This window comes from Calypte anna, chromosome 17 (genome assembly GCF_003957555.1).
Source record: "Calypte anna isolate BGI_N300 chromosome 17, bCalAnn1_v1.p, whole genome shotgun sequence".
In the NCBI taxonomy this organism is placed as follows: domain Eukaryota; kingdom Metazoa; phylum Chordata; class Aves; order Apodiformes; family Trochilidae; genus Calypte; species Calypte anna.
The window spans coordinates 1,133,182-1,156,390 of record NC_044262.1 but is presented as its reverse complement, the minus strand read 5'-3'; the positions used below and the strand labels follow the sequence as shown (position 1 = coordinate 1,156,390).

At 53.7% G+C, this 23,209-nt stretch overlaps 2 protein-coding genes and 1 non-coding gene across 4 annotated transcripts; 2 read left to right on the top strand and 1 right to left on the bottom strand.

Annotated features, from left to right (window-relative positions):
• On the bottom strand, window positions 1-20,471 carry LRSAM1 (leucine rich repeat and sterile alpha motif containing 1). 2 transcript variants are annotated; one of them, XM_030461405.1, is made up of 25 exons: window positions 20,413-20,471; window positions 18,700-18,872; window positions 17,700-17,756; window positions 16,212-16,256; window positions 15,692-15,769; window positions 15,359-15,427; window positions 14,993-15,077; window positions 14,145-14,266; window positions 13,007-13,097; window positions 12,002-12,132; window positions 11,516-11,545; window positions 10,660-10,782; window positions 10,441-10,580; window positions 9,958-10,002; window positions 9,134-9,204; window positions 8,318-8,417; window positions 7,348-7,435; window positions 6,948-7,022; window positions 5,370-5,450; window positions 3,239-3,334; window positions 2,559-2,657; window positions 1,813-1,944; window positions 1,305-1,386; window positions 927-1,075; window positions 1-484 (listed from the first exon to the last, which is right to left on the bottom strand). In XM_030461405.1, the coding sequence occupies exons 2-25, from the start codon at window positions 18,769-18,771 to the stop codon at window positions 359-361; spliced, it is 2,187 nt and encodes a 728-aa protein (XP_030317265.1). In that variant the 5' UTR covers window positions 18,772-18,872; window positions 20,413-20,471; the 3' UTR covers window positions 1-358. The 2 variants fall into 2 exon arrangements, with proteins under 2 accessions (XP_030317265.1, XP_030317266.1); XM_030461406.1 differs by lacking the exon at window positions 5,370-5,450.
• Window positions 20,472-20,593: 122 nt separating this feature from the next.
• RPL12 (ribosomal protein L12) lies at window positions 20,594-22,912 on the top strand. The gene is made up of 7 exons (XM_030461239.1): window positions 20,594-20,711; window positions 20,857-20,930; window positions 21,182-21,280; window positions 21,902-21,983; window positions 22,346-22,432; window positions 22,613-22,725; window positions 22,818-22,912. The coding sequence occupies exons 1-7, from the start codon at window positions 20,675-20,677 to the stop codon at window positions 22,821-22,823; spliced, it is 498 nt and encodes a 165-aa protein (XP_030317099.1). The 5' UTR covers window positions 20,594-20,674; the 3' UTR covers window positions 22,824-22,912.
• Window positions 21,666-21,793, top strand: LOC115599290. The gene has a single exon (XR_003988282.1). It is a non-coding gene; the product is annotated as a small nucleolar RNA SNORA65 (small nucleolar RNA).
• Window positions 22,913-23,209: the final 297 nt, after the last annotated feature.

Sequence of the window (23,209 nt, the reverse complement as noted above, 5' to 3'; positions counted from 1 at the left end):
GATGTCCCTGCTGAGCAAGGGACATTTCTGAAGGCAAATACATGAGCCAGAGAGGAAGGGAGAGATGGGAACCTGGTTCCATCACCCAGAGCTCTTAGGCAAGAGGATGCTGGGTGGGTGGGCAGGCAGGAGGAGGGGATGCAGAAGAAGAACAGGGAACCCGAGGCTGAGAAGCCCCCTGGGGGATGGTGGCAGCAGCCAGCCCAGGGCTGTGCACGGGGCAGTGCTGTGCCAGGGTCTGTTTGCTACCGGCATGGAGCAGAAGTGGCACATGGTCTGGGAAGGGGTCTGTGGCCCTGGGAAGGGGTGGTGGTGCTGGGAAGGGGTGCAGAGGCAGTGCCAAGGAGCCAGGCCCTGCCTAGCTGCTGTGGAAGATGCGGATGCGCTGCGTGATGTCCTTGCGGCAGAGGGGACACGAGAGGAGCTGCTCACAGCAGGTCTGGCAGCAGCAGACGTGACCACAGGGCAGGAAAATCATCTGGGTCTGAGGAGGAGAGAGAAAGGAGAGGACATGGAGTCCTGTAACACTCGTTCCAGCACTGCTCTACTCCAGCTCAGGAGAAAACGGGGCTGGAGGAGATGGGGACAAGCTGGGGGTGTCCCAGCATGGGGGGCAGAGCCCTGCATCCCGATCTCCATCCCCAGCACTGTGCTGAGAGCAGGAGTGCCACAGGCCTGAGGGAAGGATGTGGGTCCAGGCTGGACCAAGCAGTCCCACAACCACTTCCAGTGCTGCTCTGTGGACAAGAGCTGCAGAGGAAGCTCCTTCTGAGCCCTGCCCTGCCTCCATGCTGTGCTCAGGAGCTGGAGGGATGAGATCCAGGCACTGTCCAGGGCCAGTATGGGGACACCAGTATGGGGGGATGTTCTGGATGCTGCCCTCACTCCATCCTGACTCCAGCACCAGGAATGTGTTGGGATCTCACCTCCTGCTCCATGCAGACGACACACTCAGACTTCTTCTCACCCAGCTGCAGTGGGGGAGCTGTGGGGACCACTGGGCTGGGAGCCTCCTCGAAGGGAGCACTGGGTTCTGGTCCTGCAGGGACCTCAGTGTCCACTGTCCTCAGGAGCTCTGTAACCACAAGCAGGAGGAGTGAGCACCAGGAGAGCTGCCCAGAGCCACCCACCAGGCACCCAGGGAGATGGCTGCAGGCAGATGGGACCCGAGGGATCCCATAAATAGCAAGCTCTGCTCCCCAAAAGGAGGTAACTGGCTCTGCAGGTCTCCCTGTTCAAGGCTCAGATCCCTGCTGAGATTGTTCAGTGTGTCAAAAAAACAGGGAGAAAAGAACTGTTGGTACCTGGGATGGTCTTGGCCACAGCCAGGATCTCCTGAGCTCTCCTGGGGATGGCACGCTGCAGGCCAGCCTCCACCACCCCAATCTGCAGAGCAAGAGGAGGGCTGTCAGCTCTGGGAGGGGACAGGAGACTTCTGGGGACACTGCAGACTCTTGGGTCTCACTGGCAAGGCACAGTCATGCCAAGGGAAGAACTTCCATCAGGCACCATAGGGGAATTCCTCCAGGGCCATTTATACTACAAAGAGCACCTGGAGGGTGCTGAAAGACAGAGCCAAGCTGCAGCTCACCCTGCAAGTGCTCTGGGAGAGCAGTGTCACCCCCTGAGATGGGGCACAGAGCAGCACTGGCACTTGTCTCTGCTGGGAGGTGACAATCCAGGACCAACCCTCCCTCCCTTTCCTCCTGCCAGACCCACCATGGGCACAGGGTGGGCTGGGAGCAAGGGCAGGTTTAGTCAGCACTGTCCTGTCCTGTCCTGTCCTGTTCTGTCCTATCTGCTGTCTCATACCTTTTCCAGGTCACTGGCAGTCATGGTGCTGAGCACCTGCAAGGACAGGCGATGGTGTGCAAAAACAGGGAGGTACTGCTCAGCTGAGAGCTCCAGTAAAAGGTTCACCAGCAGCTTCTCCAGGCCCTCCTCCTGCAAAACACCAGGAGAGCTCCCAGACTTGGCTCTGGAGTGAAGGCAGTAGCAGGTACAGGCAGGGTGCCCATCCCTGCCCTCTGCCCTGCTCCTTCTGCAGCCCTGGGGACAGCTCAAGAGCCAGAGGAGCTCTGGCCTGGGGTGTGTTGTGAGCACGACTCAAAACGTGGGGTTTTGGGAAGAATGAAGCAACAATTTGGGCAGCTGATGTCTGCAACAGCCCCTGCTCTGCAAACTCAAGCCCCACAGCAGCACGGGCAGAGCTCAGCTCCATCCAGATCCCTGACCTGATCCCTGGATCAGCACACTGCAGGGGGATCTGGGGAGCCAAGCAGAGCTGTCTGAGGGTTTAGCTGGGACAAAAAGCCCTTCCTGGAAGGTGCTCAGAGTCCTCTGCTCCTGACAAGCAATTTAAGGGTGGGCTCTTACAGTCCTGGGCAGCCCCATAACCTCTCAGGCAGGGAACAGAGAGGGCTTGCCCCCCATGCTGGGTAAACACAGAGGCTGTCAGCCTGCACCAGGGGTCTGTGCCCTCCTCCTGCCTTTGCTGGACCCCTGGGTCAGGGCAGGGCTCCCCCCATGCTCTGCAGAGCTACAGTGAAAGCAGAGACCTGGAGCTTCAGGGAGAGGGGCTTCTGGTTCTGCAGGCGCTGGTACTGGATCAGCCAGTAGTTCTCCTGCTTTGTTTCACTCTTTGCCTCCATCTCCAGCTGAAAAACAAACTCAAATTACTCATCAGCCCAAGGAAGTGTTACAAGTGGGATTTAAGGCAGCCCAGGTTGGATTTACAGGGGGAAATCCCTGCTCAGGCTGGGCTGAGCAGTCAGTGCAGAGCATGGTGATGGGCACAGCTGTGTTGGGACATCCCTGGCCTTCTGGAGGGCCTCACTTTGAGCCCCAGATCCAGGCTGGGGTTGGACATCCCTCTGCTCACAATGCTCTGGTCTCCTGAGGCTCAAGGGAGTCTGGAGGTCTCCAGGATTACAAGGCTGCATGCCAAGACCTTGTGGGACTGTGCTCATCCCCCCTCTGTGACTCCAGCTCCTGGTGGGGGGATGATGACGATGATGATGATGATGAGGGTGCTTTACACTGCCCCAAGGACTGGGGGTAACTGTGTCCCCAGGAGTTTCCATCAATACTTTCTGAAGCCAATGAGTCTCTGGATCTGCACACAACCCCTCTGAGCCCTCCTCTGCTCCCCTCTATCCCTGTGCTGACCCAGGGGCTCTCTCCCCAGCCAGCCCCTGCTCTCCCTCATCTACAGCACCTAACTCAGGGCCCTGGTTACCAGTATTTGCTGGAGTTCTTCTTCCCTTTGCTTCTTCTCCTTGAGCAGCTGCTGCAGGAGGTAGCTGAGTGCCTGGCGTTGCTCTGTGATCACTCCCTGCAACAGAAGATCTCTGGCACCCACATCTCCACAGCTCTGCACCCTACAACAGCTGCACACATCCTCCCTGCCCTGACTGCCAGCAAAGCACTTCCCAAACCCCAAACGATGGGACCCAGCAGATGTGGCAGCCCTGTGCTCCACAGGCACTGCAAACCAGAGCTGAACCTTCCTCTGCAGGACCATCAGATGGTGCTGAGCCCCTGCAGCAGCTCCTCATCAGCCCAGCAAACACCATCACAAGTGTTCATGGTCCCTCTCCCTGACAAAGGCCACCTGGAAATGGGTGAAGAAGCCTCTAGGGACACAGGAGAGACAAGACAGCAACCTCCCCATGGGACATCTGCTTCCAGGAGGGTTCCACACCAAACCCTGCTGGATCCTGGGACACAATCACCCCTGCAGCCACCCTGCTGGGACATGAGGAGAGGAAAGTGCCTCAGGAACCTCAGGACGTGGGTCAGGTCCAGATGGCTGATAGCTGCTGGGAGGATCATTAACTGAGCAAGGGACAGTGACCTTCAGCCCCAGGGACTTCAGGTGTCCAGGGACAAAGGGACCAGGGTGCTGTTGGAAGGCTGAAGCTGAGCCCCTAAGGGAGCAGTGTGGGGAAACCTTCACTGCTCAGCATCTGGACCCTCCTCAGGGACAAGGACCTCTGCTGAAGCAGAAGGGAGCATCTGCCTCTCACAGGCAAAACAAACCCTCAGCTGGCTGGAGATGCTTTGTCAGAAAGGTGACAGGAGAGCTGGTGCCACCTGGGACCTGCTCCAGACCCAGGCAGCTTCACCTCCCCTCCAGGTGAGCTCTCCTGCCCCTGCCCATGCTGTGGGCTCTCCCAGGCTGACATTGCAGGAGACCTTTTTGTGTTTTCTGTTTTGTTTTCTGGTGCCAACACCTCCAGTCCTTGGGGTGGTTTTTGTTTCTTCCCCCTTTCTGCTGTTTTATCAAGTTCCTCACTGAACACCTGCACACGAGGGGAGGAAGGAAGCACCAGCTGCAGGGGAGGAATCCAGCACAGGGCAGAAAAGCTGCTTTCTGCTGAAGACCTTTGTGCAATGGAGGCCTCACCACAGTGGGAAATCTTTGAGCTGTAGACTGCCCAGCAGTCAGGGGAGGTCCAGAGACACAAAGCTGTCTCCCATCTCCTTTCCTAGCATCCAGTGCTGAGGCTGCAGATGTGCTGTGCTACCTGCAGATGGGCCTGAGGGCAGAGCCTCATCTTCTTCACTTCCCTGGAGCTCATTTGGTCACCCAACAGAGCTTCTCCAGGTCCTGGGTCATTCCAGGAACATCTGCCTGGAGTTCCTTGGTCTTCCCTGCACAGACTTTGGGTGGTCCTTCCCCATCAGACCTTCCACCCTGCAGCATTACCTGGAGGAGCTGCATGAGTTAAGGCAGCACAACCCAAACTTCACTCCTGAAGGTGCCCAGCACGGAGCCCAGAGCCCTGCCAGCTCTGCTCTTGGGAGGTGTTTGGTGTCTGCTATGGTTTTGGCCTTACTGAACAGCTGACCTGCCCTGGCTGACAGCACACACAAGAAACCAGCTGATGCCCAAGCAACATAAATAACAGAATTTAAAGCCAAGCAGCTTAAACCAAACTTGAGATTCCTCAAGGTGTGACTGCTGACAAGGTCAGCCCATGGGATGGTGGATGGAGGGGCAGAGCAGCGTGGGAGACACAGCTTGGAAATGGAGGGGGAGAGCTGCCAACCACCACTGGCAGGGGTTTGAAAGCAAACACAACCCAACAAGGTCAGAAGACATGGGATGTGGGGCATTCCTGGGACAGCCAGCAACTGGAACTGCCCAGGGTACCAGGGCTGGCTCATTTGTCTCTCCCCTGAAAACCCCCAAGATGTTGAGGAGCAGCAGCAGTGTCCCCACACTATCAGGACAAAGAGGGGCTTGGGTGAGCACCCTTCTGACTGAGCAGAAAACCATCCAGAAACTGCAAGGATCAAAAGCAGCAAGAGAAGCTTTGGTGAGCAGAGAGGGGGTGGTGGGGCAGCCCCAGAGCCCTACATACCTGCAGCATCTCTGTGTCCAGTTCTTGCCTCTTTAACTCCAGCTGTGTCAACTGCAATAACTCTGTTTCTATTAATTTAATCTAAACAGAAGATGAAACATTTTTTTACTGACATTTGAAATTGCTTTAATTTATGCTTTTAAAGTGAGGTCTAACTGCTGCCCTGGCAGGGAAAGCACTGCAGAGGTGCCCAGAAATTTGAGGAACCTGCTAATGCCCCTCCATGAGGCTCTCAGGGTCACTCTTCATCTCTCACCTGAGGAGCTGTGTCCCCACTCTTGCTCTCTCTCTAATCTCAACACCTTCTGGTCAAGCCTTGAAGCACATTGCAATCAGTTTGTTCAGCCAGCCCTTCCACAGCCACTCTGGAAGGCAGCAACTGATTGTCAAAGCCCTCCTAGACCACTGCTCAAACTGAAAATTCACCAGGGCAGGGTCCTGGCTTCCAGATCCTCCACCAACCCCCTCAGTGGTAGCTGCTCCTTCAGGGGGGGCAACTGAGACACAGAGAGGTGAAGTATAAGTTGCCCAAGATCCCACAGCAAAGCCAAGATGAGAGCCCAGCTCACCTATCTGCCAGGTCAGCTATCATCCCCAGGCCATGTTGTTTAATGCCTACCACCAGTCACAAAATTCCTGCCAACACAAGGAATGAAGCCATGGAGAGCTGTGGGATTCTTCTCCTGGATTGTCCATGCCCAATCCATAGCAGACAATGGTCACTGAGGGACCCAACAGACCCAGGTCCTTTCATTGAAGAAGAAACTTCACCCAAAAGGTCACCAGGCAGTGGCACTGCTCAGGGAGATGGCTGAACCCCCATCCCTGGAGGTGTTCCAAGATGTGCAGAGGTGGAGCTGAGGTGTGTGGTTCAGTACTTGGCAGAGCTGGGTTAATGGTTGGACTTGATGATCTTAAAGGTCATTTCCAACCAAAACAATTTTCTGATTCTATGAGTCTTAAGCTTATCCACCAACTCCTGGCCTGAGACTTTCCTGCCAGACTCAGATCAGGAGAGGGAAGATCAGAGCAGTCAGAAGTCAGTCACCCATCTTTGTGCCTCACCCACATCTGCTTTTCCCACCACCTCTTGCTCTTCCCCCCTGACTATTGCATTGCACCTTCTGCAGAACAAAGCTCAGAAAGGCATGGAGAATGGGAGAATGGGAGAATGGGAAAGAAAAGGTGAACTTATGGCTCAAGGTGCAGTTCTGATGTGCTGGATGGAGATGACCTATGCGGAACAGCAGCTCTGCTGAGTACACAGCCTGAAGGAAACCACAGTGCCAGCTGCAGACCCCCCCAGAAGCTTCTTGTGACCTCTCCAGCACTTCATCCCCCCCAGTGCTGAGATGGCTGCAGTGATGCTCATTCCACCCCTGCATTAGTGACACCCCCTCCTCTGGAGCAGGGAGGCTGCAGGTTACCCAGCACTGCCCACACCTGAGCACAGAGCTCTCAGCTCCTGATTCCTCCAGCCCCTGCTCTGTGCTCACAGCACTTGGAGCTTCCTCAGGAGGGTCCCATGGAAGCTGCTCTGAGCTGAGGAGCTCCTGGCTCTTTCCTCTCTTGACTTACCTGGTTCCTGATCTGCCTGTGCATAAGATCCTTCTTCAGTTGGAGAGCTTCAAAGGCAGCTTTCTGCATCTCAATCTGAGGGACAGGCAAAATCCTGCTCAGTGAGGCTGCTGATCCAGCTGCAGATGGGCTGAGAATCCTTGTTTGCTTGCAGAGACCCCAGGACATGCACCTGACTGGTCCTGATGCCACCTTGACTGAGACCCCACAACCCCCAGAGGTAAAACCCACTTTACAGACAGACACAGAAGTTACCTCCCTGTTCTTCAGACACACATTTTGAACCCCACCACTTACTTTTGCATGCAGCCCAGCCCAGCCACCCTTGCTCCTGTGCTCCACTCTCAATCCCACCATTGAGAGCTTCTGGATCCCCCCCAGCAGTTGCTTCCCTGCCTACCTGCTGCAGGATCTGACTGACAGCTCTGTTCTGATCCAGCTGCTGCCAAGCCAGGATTTGCTGGAACTTCTCATCCATCTCAGCCAGGCTGCAAGAAGATGGATTTGCCATGGAGATACTGCTGGGTATGGGACTCCCAACACAAAGAAGAGGAAAAGCAGGCACCAGGGAACCCAGGTATGGGGGAATTTGTTACTGAACAGGGGTGACTGAAGGCTGAGGGATTTTAAAACTCTGTCCCTGTAACCAAACCAAACCTGCACCACAGCCCAGGCCAGAGCAGAAGCACTGTACATGCACAGCTCCAAGTCCCAGCAGGGGCTGCTGCTGCCCTGGCCAGTGCTCAGATGATGGGTTTGCACCCTGATATCCTGCACTGGGTGTGCTGATGAAGGAGCCCCACACAGCAGGGCCACTTATTGCCTGCACTTGTTGGCAGGACTGTGCCCACAGGCACACCAGGTTGTTTCTGTTCAGTGCCACATGTTGCCAGATGAAAATCTCTCCCCTTTCTGTACATCCCAGAAGTCAGAATGCTCTTTGTACCTAGAGCAAAGCCACAAGTCCCACGTATCTACCAACAGCATCCTCCAAATAACCCTGGGAGGTGAGGAAAGGAGTTCTGTGCTGGAGTTCAACACTGAACTGGCTGACAAAACAGGATTAAGAGCAGTCTAATTTCATCCTCCATACTTAGCAGAATGTATTAAGCAAAATAAACTGTAAAATATAGTGATAGCTCATCCAGAGCAGGATGAACATGCCTATTCTTCTGGCTAGAAGGTGGTTCCTTCCATCAAGTTTGTCAATTGAATGAAACTGCATCATCCCCTGCTCCCAGCCAGCTGTCCTGCTGCACCCAGCAGCTGCAGGAGTTCCTGGGTGGATATATGGGAATTACACCAGGGACTGATGAAAAGAAAAGAGGTTTTACACCAGCACTGCCAGCCCCAGACACCTCCCACTGTACCTGGAGCAGGCCTGGCTGACCAGGTCTTGCCGACGAGACTCGTAGCTCATCTGGAGGAGTTTGTTCTTGTAGCTCTCAGCCAGCATTTGTTGCATGGCAGCTAGGAGACAGAAGTGCTGTCAGTCTGCAGTGGGAGCAGGTGTCTACAACAGGCACTCACCTACCCCTTGCTGCTACATACAACCCCTTGCAGCTAACAGTGCCTTCTCTCTCTTTTCCAACCTGTCCTCGCTTTTGCCATTTAATTCATTTCCAAGCAAGCTCATTCAGCTGCAAGGATCCCAGCTGTTTCTCAGGAAAGGAGCTCAGCAAACTCCACTCTGCCTCTGAATCTCTCCAGTGCTTGGAGAAGCCCATCCCTTGCCCACTGACCCTCTGGTGGGCTGCAGCTCTGCCCATCCCATCCCACTGCCAGGAACCCAACCCCAGGGTGACATCACACACCCCTTTCCTTTCCAACCCCACCAGATCTGCCCATGGTCATCAGGAGCAGAAAAGGCTTCCTGGCACCATTCTTGTTCATCACATGGCTCCTGTCCTTCCTGATCTGATCCCCTCTGGTCCCAGTGGAATCCAAAGCCCTTTGTTTCACAAACTCCTGGTGTGAACACACTGCAGGTACACAGGGAGAGCTGCTCTGGGTCAGCTCTGGCACACAGGGAATGCTCCCCCAGCAGCTCTGCCCCCATCACCAAAAATGCATCAAGAATCTGTGTGACAGAGCATCTCCCACGTGGCTGTCACCTATTCAGTGCACACCCAGAGGAACCAGGTCCTTCTTGCACTTTGCCACCCCAAATTGTTGTCTGGACTTACAGGCCACTTCCCTCCTGCGCAGATTCTCCGTCTCCTCCTGTGTTATGGCCATCAGCTGCTCCATCCTTATTCTGCCCAACAAGCAAGAACAACTCAGCCACTCCTTCAAAAACGCTCTTTCTCAGTCCTCCTCCACCCACCCAGCCCAGAGCCCAAAGCCTGGGCAGATTCACCTGGCCACCTGCTCAGGAAAGCCACAAAAGTCTGGGTGATTCCATGGAATTATGGAGTAATTTGGGTTGTAAGGGACCTCCAAAGGTCACCCAGTCAGCAGGGACACCCTCAACTGGATCAGGGTGCTCAGAGCCTCCTCAAGCCTCACCTTGAACATCTCCAGGGATGAAGCCTCAACCACCCCCTTTTCAGCCAGGTCAGTGTCCCCATCCAGTCTGCTGTGGACATCAGGGGACAGCTGGGGACAATCCCTTCTGGTGGCAAAGCCACCTCAGAGGCTGTCAGAGAGGCAGGGTTGCTCTCAGTGCATTCCCTCAGTACAGGTTGCTGGGACACCTTCAAACTGCCTTGCTTTCCAACAGATAAAAGATTCCAGACATTGATACAGGGATTTGTTCCCAAACTCCTCAGCTAGGACCATTTTGGGATGGAAAAGAGGTAAAATGGTCATTCCATAGGGTTTTCCAGACTGGGTACAGTCAGGCACCTCTATTCCTGTATCCTGCCTCTAACAGTGACCAGAATCAGCTGCAGGTGTGAGATGGACCCTCCCTGACCTGAACTGGACTCAGACTGGTGGCTCTGAAAGGAAGGTCTCAGCTCTCTTGCCTCTTTACTAGTAGAGCTTATGTCAAGGAGAGGAGACTCACCTGTCATTCTCCAAGGATTTCAGAATTTCTGAACTTTGTTTCTGCCTAAAAACAAAACAAAACAAAAAGGTAAAACATGAGGTCTTCATCAAGGTGCCTTAGTCCCCCAGAGAGAAGAAAATTACTTTGCTTCTGATGCAGAGAGGAGCAGCTTTCAGCAAGCTGCTGACCTGTGCTGGCACCTGACCAGCAGCAGATCCAGCAGATTTAGGTTTTCTACAGCACTGCAGAACTCCAGCAGCACACAGGAGTGAAACACAATTTTTTAAGGCATTAATTTTCACACTTTTTTTTTTTTCAATCCACTTCTTTAAAAGGGGACTCTGGCAGTTCAGCTTCTGAGTGAGGAGCCTCCTACAGACACCGATCCTCAGCAGTTCTATAACACTCGGGAAGGGCAAAAGGAACCACTCAGAACGAGACAAAAACTCAACAAAAGCCCCTGAGGGACAGAGATGACTGCAGGGCACCCCATGAGCCCACCTCTGGTTGTCCTGCAGCAGCTTCTGGACCCGGGCAGCAATTCCTTGCTCTGTTTGCTTCAGCTCCTGCAGCAGCCTCAGGCGCTCCCGCTCCACCCAGCGCTGGTGCTTGGTCAGACCCTCCTCCAACCTCAGCTGCTCCTGGGAGAGCCAAAGGAGAGGGTGGAAGCTTAGGAATGGGAATGTCTGGGATGGGGGCTGCCAGAGGAGACCCCCCCACCTCTCTGACTGTCTGCAGGATCTCATCCTTCTGCGTGCTGAGCTGCTGGACCAGCAGTGCTTGTTCACGCTGCCCCACGTTCAGGCGCCGCTCGAATTCCAGCTTCTCCTGCATTTTCCTTTCCTGAGAGGAAGGAAAGAGATGAATGCCAGAAATCAGTAGACAGCAGGCTCTGCTCCTTCCCAAGCAAGAATAAATTCTGGCAAAAAAGTAAACCGAGGCACAGTCATCTCCTTAATGACAAGGAAGCAAGCCAAGAGGCAAACAGGAGGCTGGAGCAGGGATGGAAATGTTCTCTCCTTAGGAACCCAAGAACTGGGAAGCAGAAGCTGCTGCTCTCTTTGCAGCTGTCTCCAAACTCCTCACAACTCACTTCGTGGCCATGGAGCTGAAGTCCCTGGGACAACCCATACACCTGCAGCAGCCAATACATTTCCCCAAAGAGAAACCCAAAATTAAGAGTGTGTTCAGCTCCTGATGGCAAGGGGACTGAGCTCAGGGCAGCTCTACCCACAGGGAGAGGTGAACATCATGACAGGAGCTTCTGACCCTTCCAAAGGGAGCCTTGCACAGGGGAAGAGTCAGAGACCACTGAAATGAAAAGAACAGCAAGCTAAAAATGCAGGCAAGGAGGGGAATGGAGGAGAGAAATAAGGAATGCCAGGAGAGAGCAGGACCTCTCACACTATAAGCCAAAGGAGGAGTCACAGAGCTTCCCCCACACTCCCACTGCCTCCTGCAAGAACTCAGTTCTCCAAACACTCAGCTGTGCCAGAGTAACCAGACAGAAGGATGGAAAACAAGGAAGAAGCATACCTATACTGCAGACAAAGGATTTGCAGGCAGTTGTCCTTACCTTCCTCTTCTCATAATCCAAGAATTTGTTCTGAAAAATAAGCAGTGGCTTTAGATTTTTACTGCCAGGAGTAATTTTTTGGTAGTTATTATTAGCCCAACATTCTATCTTCCCCTAACTGAGTAAAGACATCCATGAAAGTCCAGTCAGTCTGGACTTCAGGTTCTTCTGCAGGCCGCTGGTTCCATGCTGCAGACAGCATGTCACACTGTCACCCCTGTCCCTTGACTACATCACTGCTTTCAAGGATGGGGACAGTTCCTGGCAGTGTGTTCCAGGCAGCAGCAGAGGTAACACCACCCCTGACTCTCAGGAAGGAGTTGAGCCCCCCACGCTCAGGGTGCTACACAGGGTTCTGGGCACTGATGTTCCCTCAGTCCCAAAGATCTCATGGGGGGCAGGTGATGAGGGATCTGGGAGATCCAGTGATGGAGAGGCAAATCCAAACCCCTCTTGCACACACACTGACAGGCAGAGGAGCCTCACCTGCCACTCGCTCTCCTCCTCCAAGTACTTAAGCACCACCTTGTCCACCCCATCCACTGCTGTTCCTCCTTCATCCCTCTCCAGAGCAGGGAGCAGATCCTGTGAAGGAGGGTAGTAGGCAATTCCACACTCTGGAAGGTATCAGACACAAAACAAGAACATTTGGTGCTTAAAAACCTTCTTGGCTGCTGTGTGAGACTGCTTCCAACTCTGCTCCCTCTCCCCAGCACCCCAGATGGGTGCCCACAGCAGCTCCTGCAGCTCAGGCAGCTCAGCAAAAAAAAGCTCTGAGGGGGGATAGTGCTGGGCTGCTCCTGCCAGGAAGAGGATCCAAGCTGACCAGCTCAGAGGGAAACCTTTCCTTTACCCTGGGTGTGAATCAAGCACGTTCACCTCTGCAGATGTCACTTGCCACACCAAAAGAAGTCCTGGCTGTCCTTCCATTGCAGGGATCAGCCCCATATCTGTCCCATTCCTCCTCCACAAACCCTCTCCCAACCCTTCCTGTCTGTATTAAATGTTAGCTTTGTCCTCTGACTTTTCCATCTGCTTTTAACCTTCTCTTACCAACCCATCAGTCTGCAGGCCCCAGGCCCTTCCTCCTAGAAAATGAGGGTGGAAGGGACCTCAAGTGACTACTGAGTCTATCTCCTTGTCTCCAGGCAGCTGTCTCTGGGCAGTGCCTAATGCTCCCACTGGAAAAAATACAAATGGGGAAAGAAAACCACAGGGAGATGCAACAACTTCTTACAGTCCCTCAGTCTCTGCCCCAGCTGTTCTCCTGTTCTAACAAACCCATCAGCAACTTCAGCCTGGCACCAAGAAGCAAACCTCAAAGAAGGATCCCTGCTCTGCTGTGAGCAGCCTGTCCTGTGTGCAGGGCACCAGGAGCCACCCCGAACACAGCCACATGTCTGGCCTTGGTAAATGGCATCTCTGGACCCAGCCAGAGCACAGAGCCACCCCCAAGGTGCTCACACCCATCTGCAGGCTCTGCTGGCTCACCTCTGCAGAGGAACTGCTGGATGGCCTCTGTACCTGCCCTGCAGATGTCAGGGGATGGGTAGATCATGGAAGAGGCATCCAGGGTCAGCATCTCCAAAAGAGAACACACAGAGATCCAGGTTATTCTGATGGCCCTGGAGGGCCCAACTGCAGTTGTCCTTGCAGCTCCCCACAATGTCACTTCTGGAGTGATGCCTTCATGCTGTTCTAAACCCTGACATAAATATGAGGTTGTGTTGAATTTCTGGGTGTTTGACACCATTCAGCAGTGTCTCTGCTCTCCCTTTTCTGAGAGCTTCCCCCCTGTGCAGATGTGTCTACTGTGGTTTTAAGTACAGAAGTACAGCACTTCTCAACTACAACATTTTCTCTTACATTTCAGTGCTGGAAGCCTTTTAGCACAGTGCATGGAAAGGATAATGACAGAAAGGGCACGGAGAGATGAATGTGGGGTACCATAAAGAATGAGTGGAAAGACCACTGGCTGTTTTGTCCTACTGTGGCTACCAAAAAGATTTAAAGTTGCCTCCTGTAGAGCAGGAAGGTCTAGAAAGGAACCACTTTATCAAGCACAGATCCCTCATCCCAGAGACTGCCCAGAAGTGAAGCCTGATGTGTGCTGGAGACAAGAGAGCATTTATTGGCATCTTCCATGCTGGTGTCTGAGTCAGTCCCCTAGCCTGACATTTGCACTGCTTAGTCCTGACAAGTCTGGCAGCCAGAAGGTAACAACACAGCCACAGAAATACTGATGCTTGTCCCATTTTTTCAGTGTGCCATCCAGGGAGCCAGGAGCTGAACTCAGAGATCTGGCATGGCAACAACACCATTGGAAATATCCCATCAGCTCCTAAGCCTTGGTGGAAAGCAGCTGAGTCAACCCGAGCCCACAGGAGAGAGATGCCAGAGGTCTGGAGATTGTTTTCATCATGATTTAACCCTGGCAAAAGTGCTCAGGAGAGCAAAGCAACAAGGGCACACAGAAGCTATTCTGGCCAGCACGAGCCACACAGAGCCTTGTCAGAATCCCCCAGGGTGGCTCCAGCCCAAGCCCTGAAAATTCACTTTCTCCACTCGATTTCTGAGCATTTTGACCAAGCAGGAGGGGAAGCAGCTGGGGAGGGGACAGCTCTGTCACCTGCAGCGTGCGGACGTGAGCCAACACCCGCGGCAGCTCCTGCAGGGAGTTCTCACTGACATCCAGGGTGCTCAGCCTCTGCCAGCCACTCACACTGTCAGGCAGCTCCTTCAGCTTGTTGCCTGGGGAGGGAGAGAAGCCATTTAGTGTCACATCACCTCTGCAAAGCAGAGCCCAGTGATGCCAAATCCCATTTTCCATCCTCTGCTGCAGGGCTGGGGCTGTCGGGGGTGACATGAGGGCTCCTGGGGCTGCCACTGCCCACCTGGGCAAGAGGAGAGAACCTGCTACCTGCACACAGCCCCAGATCCTCATCCTGAAAGGACCTGCTCAGGGGAGGTCAGTGCTGCAGGCTGGGTCTGTGCTCTTTGCCAGAATATTCTCTTCTCCCCTTCCCTGCAAGGATCAGAGCTGGGAGGAAGGGGCTGTGTGGGACCTCTGAGGCTCAGGTGCTGCCAACAGACACAGCAATAACAGAGCAGCACTTCCAAGTGTTCACCCTCCATCTCCTCCCCAGTTTCAGCAACAGTTCCCTGTCACAAAGTCTCCTTCTTCTCCCTCCAGACACTCCTGGCCACAGGAATGGGGCTGCTGGGCTGAGTAACCTCTCGTTTGGGAAATAAAAGCATGAATAAAAGCATCATATGGGCAAAGTTTGACCCATTTTCTGCTTACATGGTTTCTCCTGCCTCACCAACTACTGGAACTCAAACCTCCTTGTGTTTTCATAGCATAAAGCATTTGGTGCTTGCCTTGGTTGAAAGGAAGGATTACAAGTAAGAGTTTGACACAACACAGATCATAAATGGTGCTTTGCTCAGAGCCCCAACAAGAAACAGGCACCATACCTTTCACATTGAGCATCTGGAGCTGGGCAAGGTCTCCTATGGATTGTGGAAGAGATGTTAAGAGATTCCTTTCAAGGTTTAAGACCTAAGGTAGTAACAGAAAAGATATTCAAGATATTTACACAAGCCTCAGGTGTTCTGCACATCTGTGCTGCTGGGACTACTTTCAGGCCCTGAAGAACAACCTGAATTTGGTTTTAGTCAGTACTTTCTGTGTTTAAAAAACCAGTAATTATGTTCCAGAAACCCTTGATGCAGTGTGTCTAACTATCACTATTGTGATTAATTAAAAGCAAAGAGCAGTAGCCCCATATCCTGCTGTCCTGCCCTCTGCAGACACTTGGGATGTGGCTGCAAATCTTTTACCTGGAGAGATGTCAGCTGCCCAATATCAGGAGGGAGAGATACCAGCTGGTTGTCATGCAGGTCTAGAACCTGGAAGAGGAAATGATTTCACCAAACAAGGCTGGGAAAAGCAAGAAGTCATGAAGTCTCTATCCATGAAATCACTTCCCTTTCAGAGTTTGGAAAAAAGTTGAAGCTTTCAAGAAGACACAGACACTTAATTCTCTGAAGTCTTTTGAGAATTCCACCCTCTACACACCAATAAACAAATGACCAGGGAAAGGGTTTGTGTGTTTTAATGCAAGAAGTGCAAGAAAATTTAGGTGCTGATTAAATGTCAAGAATCAGAATTACCTTTAGAGTTCTGAGGCTCAGGAGGCTGCAGGACTTTGGAACTAAAGATGTCAGATTATTTGTATGAATAATCAGCACCTGAGGAGGAAAAATCCCACTGGAACATGAACACAAAAGACACTGCTGTCTAGAACAAGCACATTTGTGGAGATTTAACTGTGGAGGCTGCATAAGAGGTCAGTATCTTACTCGGGATCACATAAAATATTAACATAGTAAATGGATTTTCATAGCAGGTGAAACACTTAACATGGAATCTAACCAAAAGTCTAGTTCCTCACATGAGAAACACATGAGAAAACCAGACCCAACCATCTCATCCTTCATGGCAGAAGTTCTCTCTAGAGCAGGATCAGTCCTACCCAAGTTGCTCTCTATGTAGTGCTGTGCAAGCAGCCAAATTCATCACAAGCAAACTTCTTTTAAAGCAGCAACCAACCACACAAAGTCCTTTCAAACCCAACAATAACACCCAAGCACAATAACAGAACTATCTAAGGATTTCTTATTGCAACATTACCTTTTTCTGCAAGACTTTACAAGTTGCAAAGGCCCCATAAGGAACCTAAAAACAATTTAAAACCAGTGTCAGACTTCTGCAGATAAAATCTTTGGAAGCATTTCAACAGCAGTCACCTACAAGGTGTGAATAACACAGTTTAACGAAAATGCAAGTGATACTTAAAATTCCTGGCCCCTGCTTTTGGCTTGGGATACCAGCACTTCCCAGTGAGCTTCCATCTACCCAGCCCCAATGGCTCTTCACAGCAAGGCACAGAACAGACTGAGGTCTGGGCAGAAAACTCCAAGCCTTGTGTGATTTAATATTCAATGTGCAGATGACTCAGGAGTTCAGGCCCATTTCCAGTCAGTCAGCAGACAAATGGATTCTGTGGTTTTGCAGCCTGGGCAAACATCCTGCATGAGGGAACAGGATGTGCCAGCAACCCCTGAGCTGCCCAACTCCTGTCCAGACTTTCAAAACCAGGCTGATAGTTCACTTGATTTATTAAAACAGCAAAAGCTAAAAAGAAACAGCAAGACAGAGGTTTATGGTGCCAATCCCAAAGGAGCTGCTGAGGATCCAAGACCATCTGTGGCTCCAAGTGGCACTGGCTCAGTGCCTCCTCTGTCTGCCACCCTGGTGCCCTGCCTGGCTCCCAACCCCACACACAAGATGCTGCTGGCTTCTGAGCTTGGCACCAAACACCCCAGAGTCACAGCAAAGCCTTCTGATACCGCATGGCAGAGAGATTCCTCCTCCAGGATGATCCCAAACCTCCCCCCCACGAAGAGCAGTGCAGTGTCTGTCAGCTTGCTTGGCAAAGGGATCCTGTGACACAGGTGACACAGGTGACACAGGTGACACAGGTGACACAGGTACCAGTGTGTATCAGGAGCACTGGACAATGAATAAAAACTGGAAGTGAAACAGAAATGGGCTTTAGCTCAAGGGGATGGCCTGGCTGCCAGACAGAGGAGCTGTGTCTGCCCTGCACGCCTGGCACTGGCTGCACACACTGCTGCAGGGAGCTGGCTGCTGATTTCCTTGCCTGACAGGTAGGAAACTGAGCTGGAAGTGAGGTTTCCAGCAGCCTGGAAGCAGGGATTTTCACTTAAACATAAAATAAGCTCAGCTGGCAGGCTCTGTAGTTCTGACCTCAGAAAGAGGGAGCCTTTGGCAAACGAAGTCCCTTATGAGTTCCAAAATGAGGCTGTGAGGGGGTCCTACCAAGGTTCTGGTGGGTGGGTATGAGACCACTCTGCCCAAATCTTGTCAAATGGAAAAGGATTCAAGGAGAGAAATGTTGTGGGAACATCAGGTAGGACAAAAAAAAAAGGGGGAAGAAGCCCCCAGCTAAAAGGCAGAGCTCAGCAGACACAAGAAGAAGTGGATCCATAAAAAGCTCTTTCTGTCTCAAGGCTCTCAGACAAGACATGAGATCTGAGGGTGAGGAGAAGCAGGGAGAGGAACCAGGCCCTGAGCTGCCCACTGGACAGAACATACCTCAGAGAGCTCACATCTGGATATGTCAAGAGTGTCATCAGCACCAGCTTCTTTTGCCTGGAGAGAGATGACACACATCCAGGGAATTAGAGCAGGCAGAGATAATGGGACCTCTTGCTGCATGTTGACTGAGCTACTCAATGGTCCCTCTCCAGAAAATGCAATTACAGCTCTCTGCCTCATCTCTCTATCCCAATTACAATGTTAGAAGCACAGGGTGTGCTGCTACCCCACAGCCAGGAACCCAACCTGCAGACAAAACCCTTTCAGTGCTATAAATGAATTCCTGCCTGAAGAACCAAAGCACATCCTGGTTCTGCAATCCTGACTGAAAGGCTGTGGAAAGGAAATGGTTCTCAAGCACCAGTAAAGTAACTCCTGGGAACAACAGAAGTGCCATCTCAGCTTGTACAGAGCCTGTTGTCACTGCCTTGGCTCACCCAGCAGACCAAACTTCTTCTGAACCGCACACAGAAACCCAAATAACCTGATATTGGCTCCCATGGCACCTACAGGGCCTGCAGACAGGCAGGTGATTTCTGCTGACAGGACAGCAACCTGCTGAGGATCTACCCTGAAGATCCTGCCTCACTCCTGGTCCAGGAGAATAAACAGCAACATCCAACAAGTTAATCCTCTGAGTGACAAGAAGAAAATAAAGAGGAGGAAAAGAGGGCACAAGGAAAGGCAGGTATGATGGGAAAGGGGAGGCCACAGGTTCCTTGGCAGGAAAAGCAAACTGGGAGACCCATAAGAGCAGATGGAGAAGGGAGGGATGGGGTCCCAGATGACAGAACCACAGTGTCAGAGAGGGAGGGAAGGGGCAGGAAGGGGACCTGTGGGTGGGAGGGCAAAGGGAGAGGTGGAAATGAGGAGTTCTCTGGGGTGGATCAGGATGATGATCCTGGTCCCAGTAAGACCAGTAACATGATGGCTGTTGATGCAGGGGATCCACACACAGCACCAGCTGGGCTCCAGGAGCAGACCCAGCACTCCTTACCAGGCACAGTTGGTACTCCAGGCGCTTCTGAGCCTCCCCACTGGGTTTCTTCTTACGGGAGAAGAGAGGCATCCTCAGCTCTGCCTCTGCCCTGCCTCAGTGGCACAAATGATCAGCATCAGGAATGGCAGAGGGCTCCTCCTGACGGGGAGTCTGGACTACAGAACTGTGCTCTGATGAGTGGAGGGGAAAGGAAAAAGGAAAAAAAAATAATCCCCGTGTCAGCGTTTGTCAGTGTTTGAGCCCTCGAGCAAGCAGGCAGATTCCAGAGCATTTCCATGCTGGAAGCACCTCCACACTGCTCCTCTCCCTGGGACACGGGCTGTGTGCTCTGCTGACCCACCAGTGAGACCCAGCAGTCAATAATGAGAAGAGTCTTTGGCACACGACCACACTTTATATCATTTTTATTTATCACACTCTTGGAAGAACTCTGCATAAGTTCCCAGGACACCCTGCAGTCTGTGAGCATCCATGGACTGCAAAGCCTGAATCCTCTGGGATGCCAGGGGCTGATCCTGCAGGGGCTGATCCTGCAGGAAGGGGGGGGATGTCCACTGCCTGTTTACAGCCTGCAGCTCGTGGGATGTTAAGAGGAAAATGAAGACAAAACACTAATTTGACAAAGAAATGTAACCACAGTGCATCTGCTGTATAAAAAGACTCAAACCAAACACTAATTTTTAAAACATTTTGGGCATCATAAATACAAAGATGGGGGTCTGGAAGGAAGGGAGATTTTATTCTCTGGGAAAACATGCTCAGGAGCACAAGGATGCAGCAGACAGCAGTGTCTGGGTCTGCCTGGGGCTCCTGTGGAGAGGCTGCCAAGTCCCGAGGGACAGAGCTGTCACCAGCCACCTCCCAGGCAGCAGGTCCTGCTCCCTCAGCAGCAGCTCCAGCCCAAAACCTGCAGCCCCACAGAGCCCCTGGGGAAGGGGCTGAGGCGGATCTGCAGCTCTGACAGCCCCAGCCGTGCCGGGGAGCAGCCAGGAGACACACCCGGTGGGAATCAGGTTCTGCTCGATCCTGACAGGATCCTCCCTTGGCAATGCCTGACACAAACCCCTCTTCTTCACCAGCTCCAGCTCTGCCTCTCAGTCCTTTCCTTCCCCCATGGTCACTATGTCACTATCCTTCCTCCTCCTCCTCTTCTTCTTCTCTCTGGGGTCTCCCTGCAGTGTCCCCCTCCCAGGTTTCACTCAGCTTCCAAAGGCGCTTTCTCTCTCTTTCTCTCTTTCCTCCTCCTCCTCTTCTTTACTCTCTCCTCACTCAGAACGGAGCCGTTCTGTGCCCCGGCCCTGACACCTGCAGGAACCACCGGCACTCAGCGGGGCCACGTCTCGTCCCGCACCCAACACCGCAGCTCCGGGCACCGCCTCCTCCCCAACCCCCCTGACCTCCTCCTCTGCCCTCCCTGGCACAGCCTGAGGGGAATGACACCCCCCGGGAACACCGGGACGGGCACCGACCCAGCGGGACGGGCACCAACCCGGCACCAACCATCCCCAACCATCCCCTCCATTCCCACCCATCCCATCTCCTCCCATCCCATCTCCACCCATCTCCTTCCCACCCATCTCCTTCCCACTCACCCCCTTCCCACTCACCCCCTTCCCACCCATCCCATCCCCTGCCCACCCATCCCCTGCCCATCCCATCCCATCCCATCCCATCCCTCCCCTCCCCTCTCCTCCCATCCCCTCCGCTCACCGCCGCCATCGCTCCGCTCCTCCCTCCCTCCCGCCACCACCGAGTCGCTCAGCCAGAGCGCCTAACTCCAGCCTGGCACGCCCCCTGGCAGCTGGGCAGTCCGACCCTCCCGCAGTAACGTCACTGCCCCGTACTCTCGCGAGATCTCGGCGGCTATAAATAGTGATCTCGCAGCCTCTCCACCCTTTCCGCCGCTGCCTCGTCAGCCTCCGGTGCTCCGGTCCCTCGGTATCCGCCGCCATCCGCGCCCCGCGCCGCCGCCATGCCGCCAAAGTTCGATCCCAACGAGATCAAAGTCGGTACGTGCCGGGACGGGGGCGATGGGAGCGGGATGGCGGCGGGGAGGGGGGTGAGGGATGAGGCGAGGGGAAAGCAGCGGCCGTGCATAGGCCGTGCCGGGCCCGTCCCGGCGGCGCGGGGCTGACGGCGTTGCTGTGCCCGCAGTTTACCTGCGTTGTACCGGCGGGGAGGTCGGCGCCACCTCCGCTCTGGCCCCCAAGATCGGACCCCTCGGGCTGGTACGTACCGCGGGACCATGCGGGGGAACGGGAGCGGCGGAAGAACGGGAGCCCTCCCCGGGAATGAGGAGGCGGTGGCGGCCGCTGTGCTCTTGCGGTAGCTCCTGCCCCACCGCCCGAGGGGGAGTGCGGGTTTTTAGCGGTATTGCCATGCAGAAAGGAAACGGGGAGGGGGGAGCGGGGTATGGTGCGGGAGAGGCCGCGGTCACCCAGGGGATGCGGTGACAAAAACCCGCGTGGTTTCTCTTCAGTCCCCCAAGAAGGTGGGTGATGACATCGCCAAGGCCACGGGTGACTGGAAGGGGCTGAGGATCACGGTGAAGCTCACCATCCAGAACAGGCAAGCACAGGTACTGAACGCCAGAAGGGAGGGCTCTGTGGTGCAAGCATCAGGGGCAAACCAGCCCTGCTTGCTCCAACCACGAGCATGAATCCCGGCAGGGTCGACTCAGCCCTTCATCCTTCCGAGGTGGATAAAATGAGTTCCACACAGCAGATGTGTGGGGGTCTTCTGGGAGAGACCTTAAATGTTTGTCTGAGGCTCTGAGAACCTCTGGCTGGAACCTGGCAGTGGGGCTGAGGGAGGGTGTGCAGCCTGCGTGGGGCAGTCAGAGCTCCCACATGGAGAGGAGCTGCTGTTTTACCAAGCTGCAGACACATTGGTCGTTCTGCAGAACATCTGACCAAGAAAAGCAACACAAACATAACAAAGAGTCTTGACTGGAGCAGTAGCCACCCGCCACTATACCTGTCCTGCTCTCTGTGGCTGGTATATTCCAGTGGTGAGCTGAGAGGAAGGCCAGCCCAGGAAGCAGCCCTCTCCTGCTTGTGGGGAGGCCTGTGCCGAAAGGCTGGGAACAAGTTTCTGCCTCAAAAAGAAGTTTCCAATACTCCCAAAGTAACCAAAATACTCTGGGTGTCTTCAGCAGCCTCTGCCTGGAGGGGGGAACGATTAATCTCTTTGTGTTTAGATAGAGGTTGTTCCTTCTGCCTCTGCTCTGATTATCAAAGCTCTGAAGGAGCCTCCTCGTGACAGGAAGAAGCAGAAGAACAGTAAGTTGTGCCTGGGTTGGGGTCTGGGTGTGGGGGGAGTGGCTGTCCCTGGGTGACTGGAGTCCCCTGCAGGCTCAGGGTTTGGGCAGCAGTTGGGTGCTTTAGGAGGGTGGGGTGGAGCAGCTCCGGGTGTCCTTGAGTGCAGTGGTTGGTACCACCCCAGTGAGCTGACACAACACCCGCTCAGCAAACAGTTACACTGCTCAGGGGTAACTTTGTGCTGAAGCCTGGGAGCAGCTCCCAGCCCCTCTGTACCTCCCAGACTCCATTTTCCCTGAGGTCTGAGTGCTGGGAATGCTCCCTCTGAGGGAACAGGGAGCTCCTGAGGTGACAGTGGTGCTGTTGGTCCCTTTCCTCCCCAGTTAAGCACAGTGGCAGTGTAACCTTCGATGAGATTGTGAACATTGCACGGCAGATGAGGCACAGATCCCTGGCCCGGGAGCTCTCTGGTACGTGGGGAAGGTGCAGGATCCTCCTGCTGCTGCTCCAGGGGCCTGGGAATGGGGGAGCTCCCCGTGTGGCTGCTGTGGTGTCCCCAGGGAACCCCCCAGCTGCAGCCCCCCTGCCTGGAGCTGTCTGAATGCTGTGCAGAGCTCCTGTGGCTGACAAGCTGTGTGCTCCCACTGCAGGGACAATCAAGGAGATCCTTGGGACTGCCCAGTCTGTGGGGTGCAGCATCGATGGCAGGCACCCCCACGACATCATTGATGACATCAACAATGGTGCAATCGAGTGCCCAGCTGTAAGTACACATCTGTGGCTGGAGCTGCTGCTCTGAGGCTGCTTGGTTGATAGGGGACTCTACTAATGAGCTGTGTTTGCTTCTCCCAACAGAGCTGAGACTGCAAAAAAAAAAGTTGCCACATGAAGGCTCTTTAATTTTTTTTTGTAGCACCTTAAATTCTCAATAAAAGACCCAGCTGTCTGCACACTGGTGTGGCTTGATGTGTCCTTGTCCCACTCTGACCAGTAGTGGGTTTGGACTGGGGATCCCCTGCTCTCTGGTTTGTACAGAGACTTCAGAGCTGGCAGCTCTGGCCTGGGGGGTGCTCTGGGGGATCTTGTGTAGAACAAACTGGATTCCTGGCTCAGCTTTTTCCTCCTGCCTTGAAGCAAGTGAGACAGCAGAATTTTCCTCTGGTCACCAGAGCAATGCACATGGTTGAGTTCTTAAGCTGAATTTCTGTGCTTTATTTTGTCACTGCAGAGGAACAGGTCTGGTGGTG

Bases quoted from the DNA above. Each gene is read 5' to 3' on its own strand.
- RPL12 (XM_030461239.1), top strand. From the start codon at position 20,675: ATGCCGCCAAAGTTCGATCCCAACGAGATCAAAGTCG. The intron at 20,931-21,181 runs GTACGTACCGCG...GTTTCTCTTCAG, and splicing joins AGATCGGACCCCTCGGGCTG to TCCCCCAAGAAGGTGGGTGA. The intron at 22,433-22,612 runs GTACGTGGGGAA...CTCCCACTGCAG, and splicing joins CCTGGCCCGGGAGCTCTCTG to GGACAATCAAGGAGATCCTT.
- LRSAM1 (XM_030461405.1), bottom strand. From the start codon at position 18,771: ATGCCTCTCTTCTCCCGTAAGAAGAAACCCAGTGGGGAGGCTCAGAAG. The intron at 11,546-12,001 runs GTGAGGCTCCTC...CTTATTTTTCAG, and splicing joins AGGAGGAGAGCGAGTGGCAG to AACAAATTCTTGGATTATGA. The intron at 2,658-3,238 runs GTAACCAGGGCC...TTTGTTTTTCAG, and splicing joins AAGAACTCCAGCAAATACTG to CTGGAGATGGAGGCAAAGAG.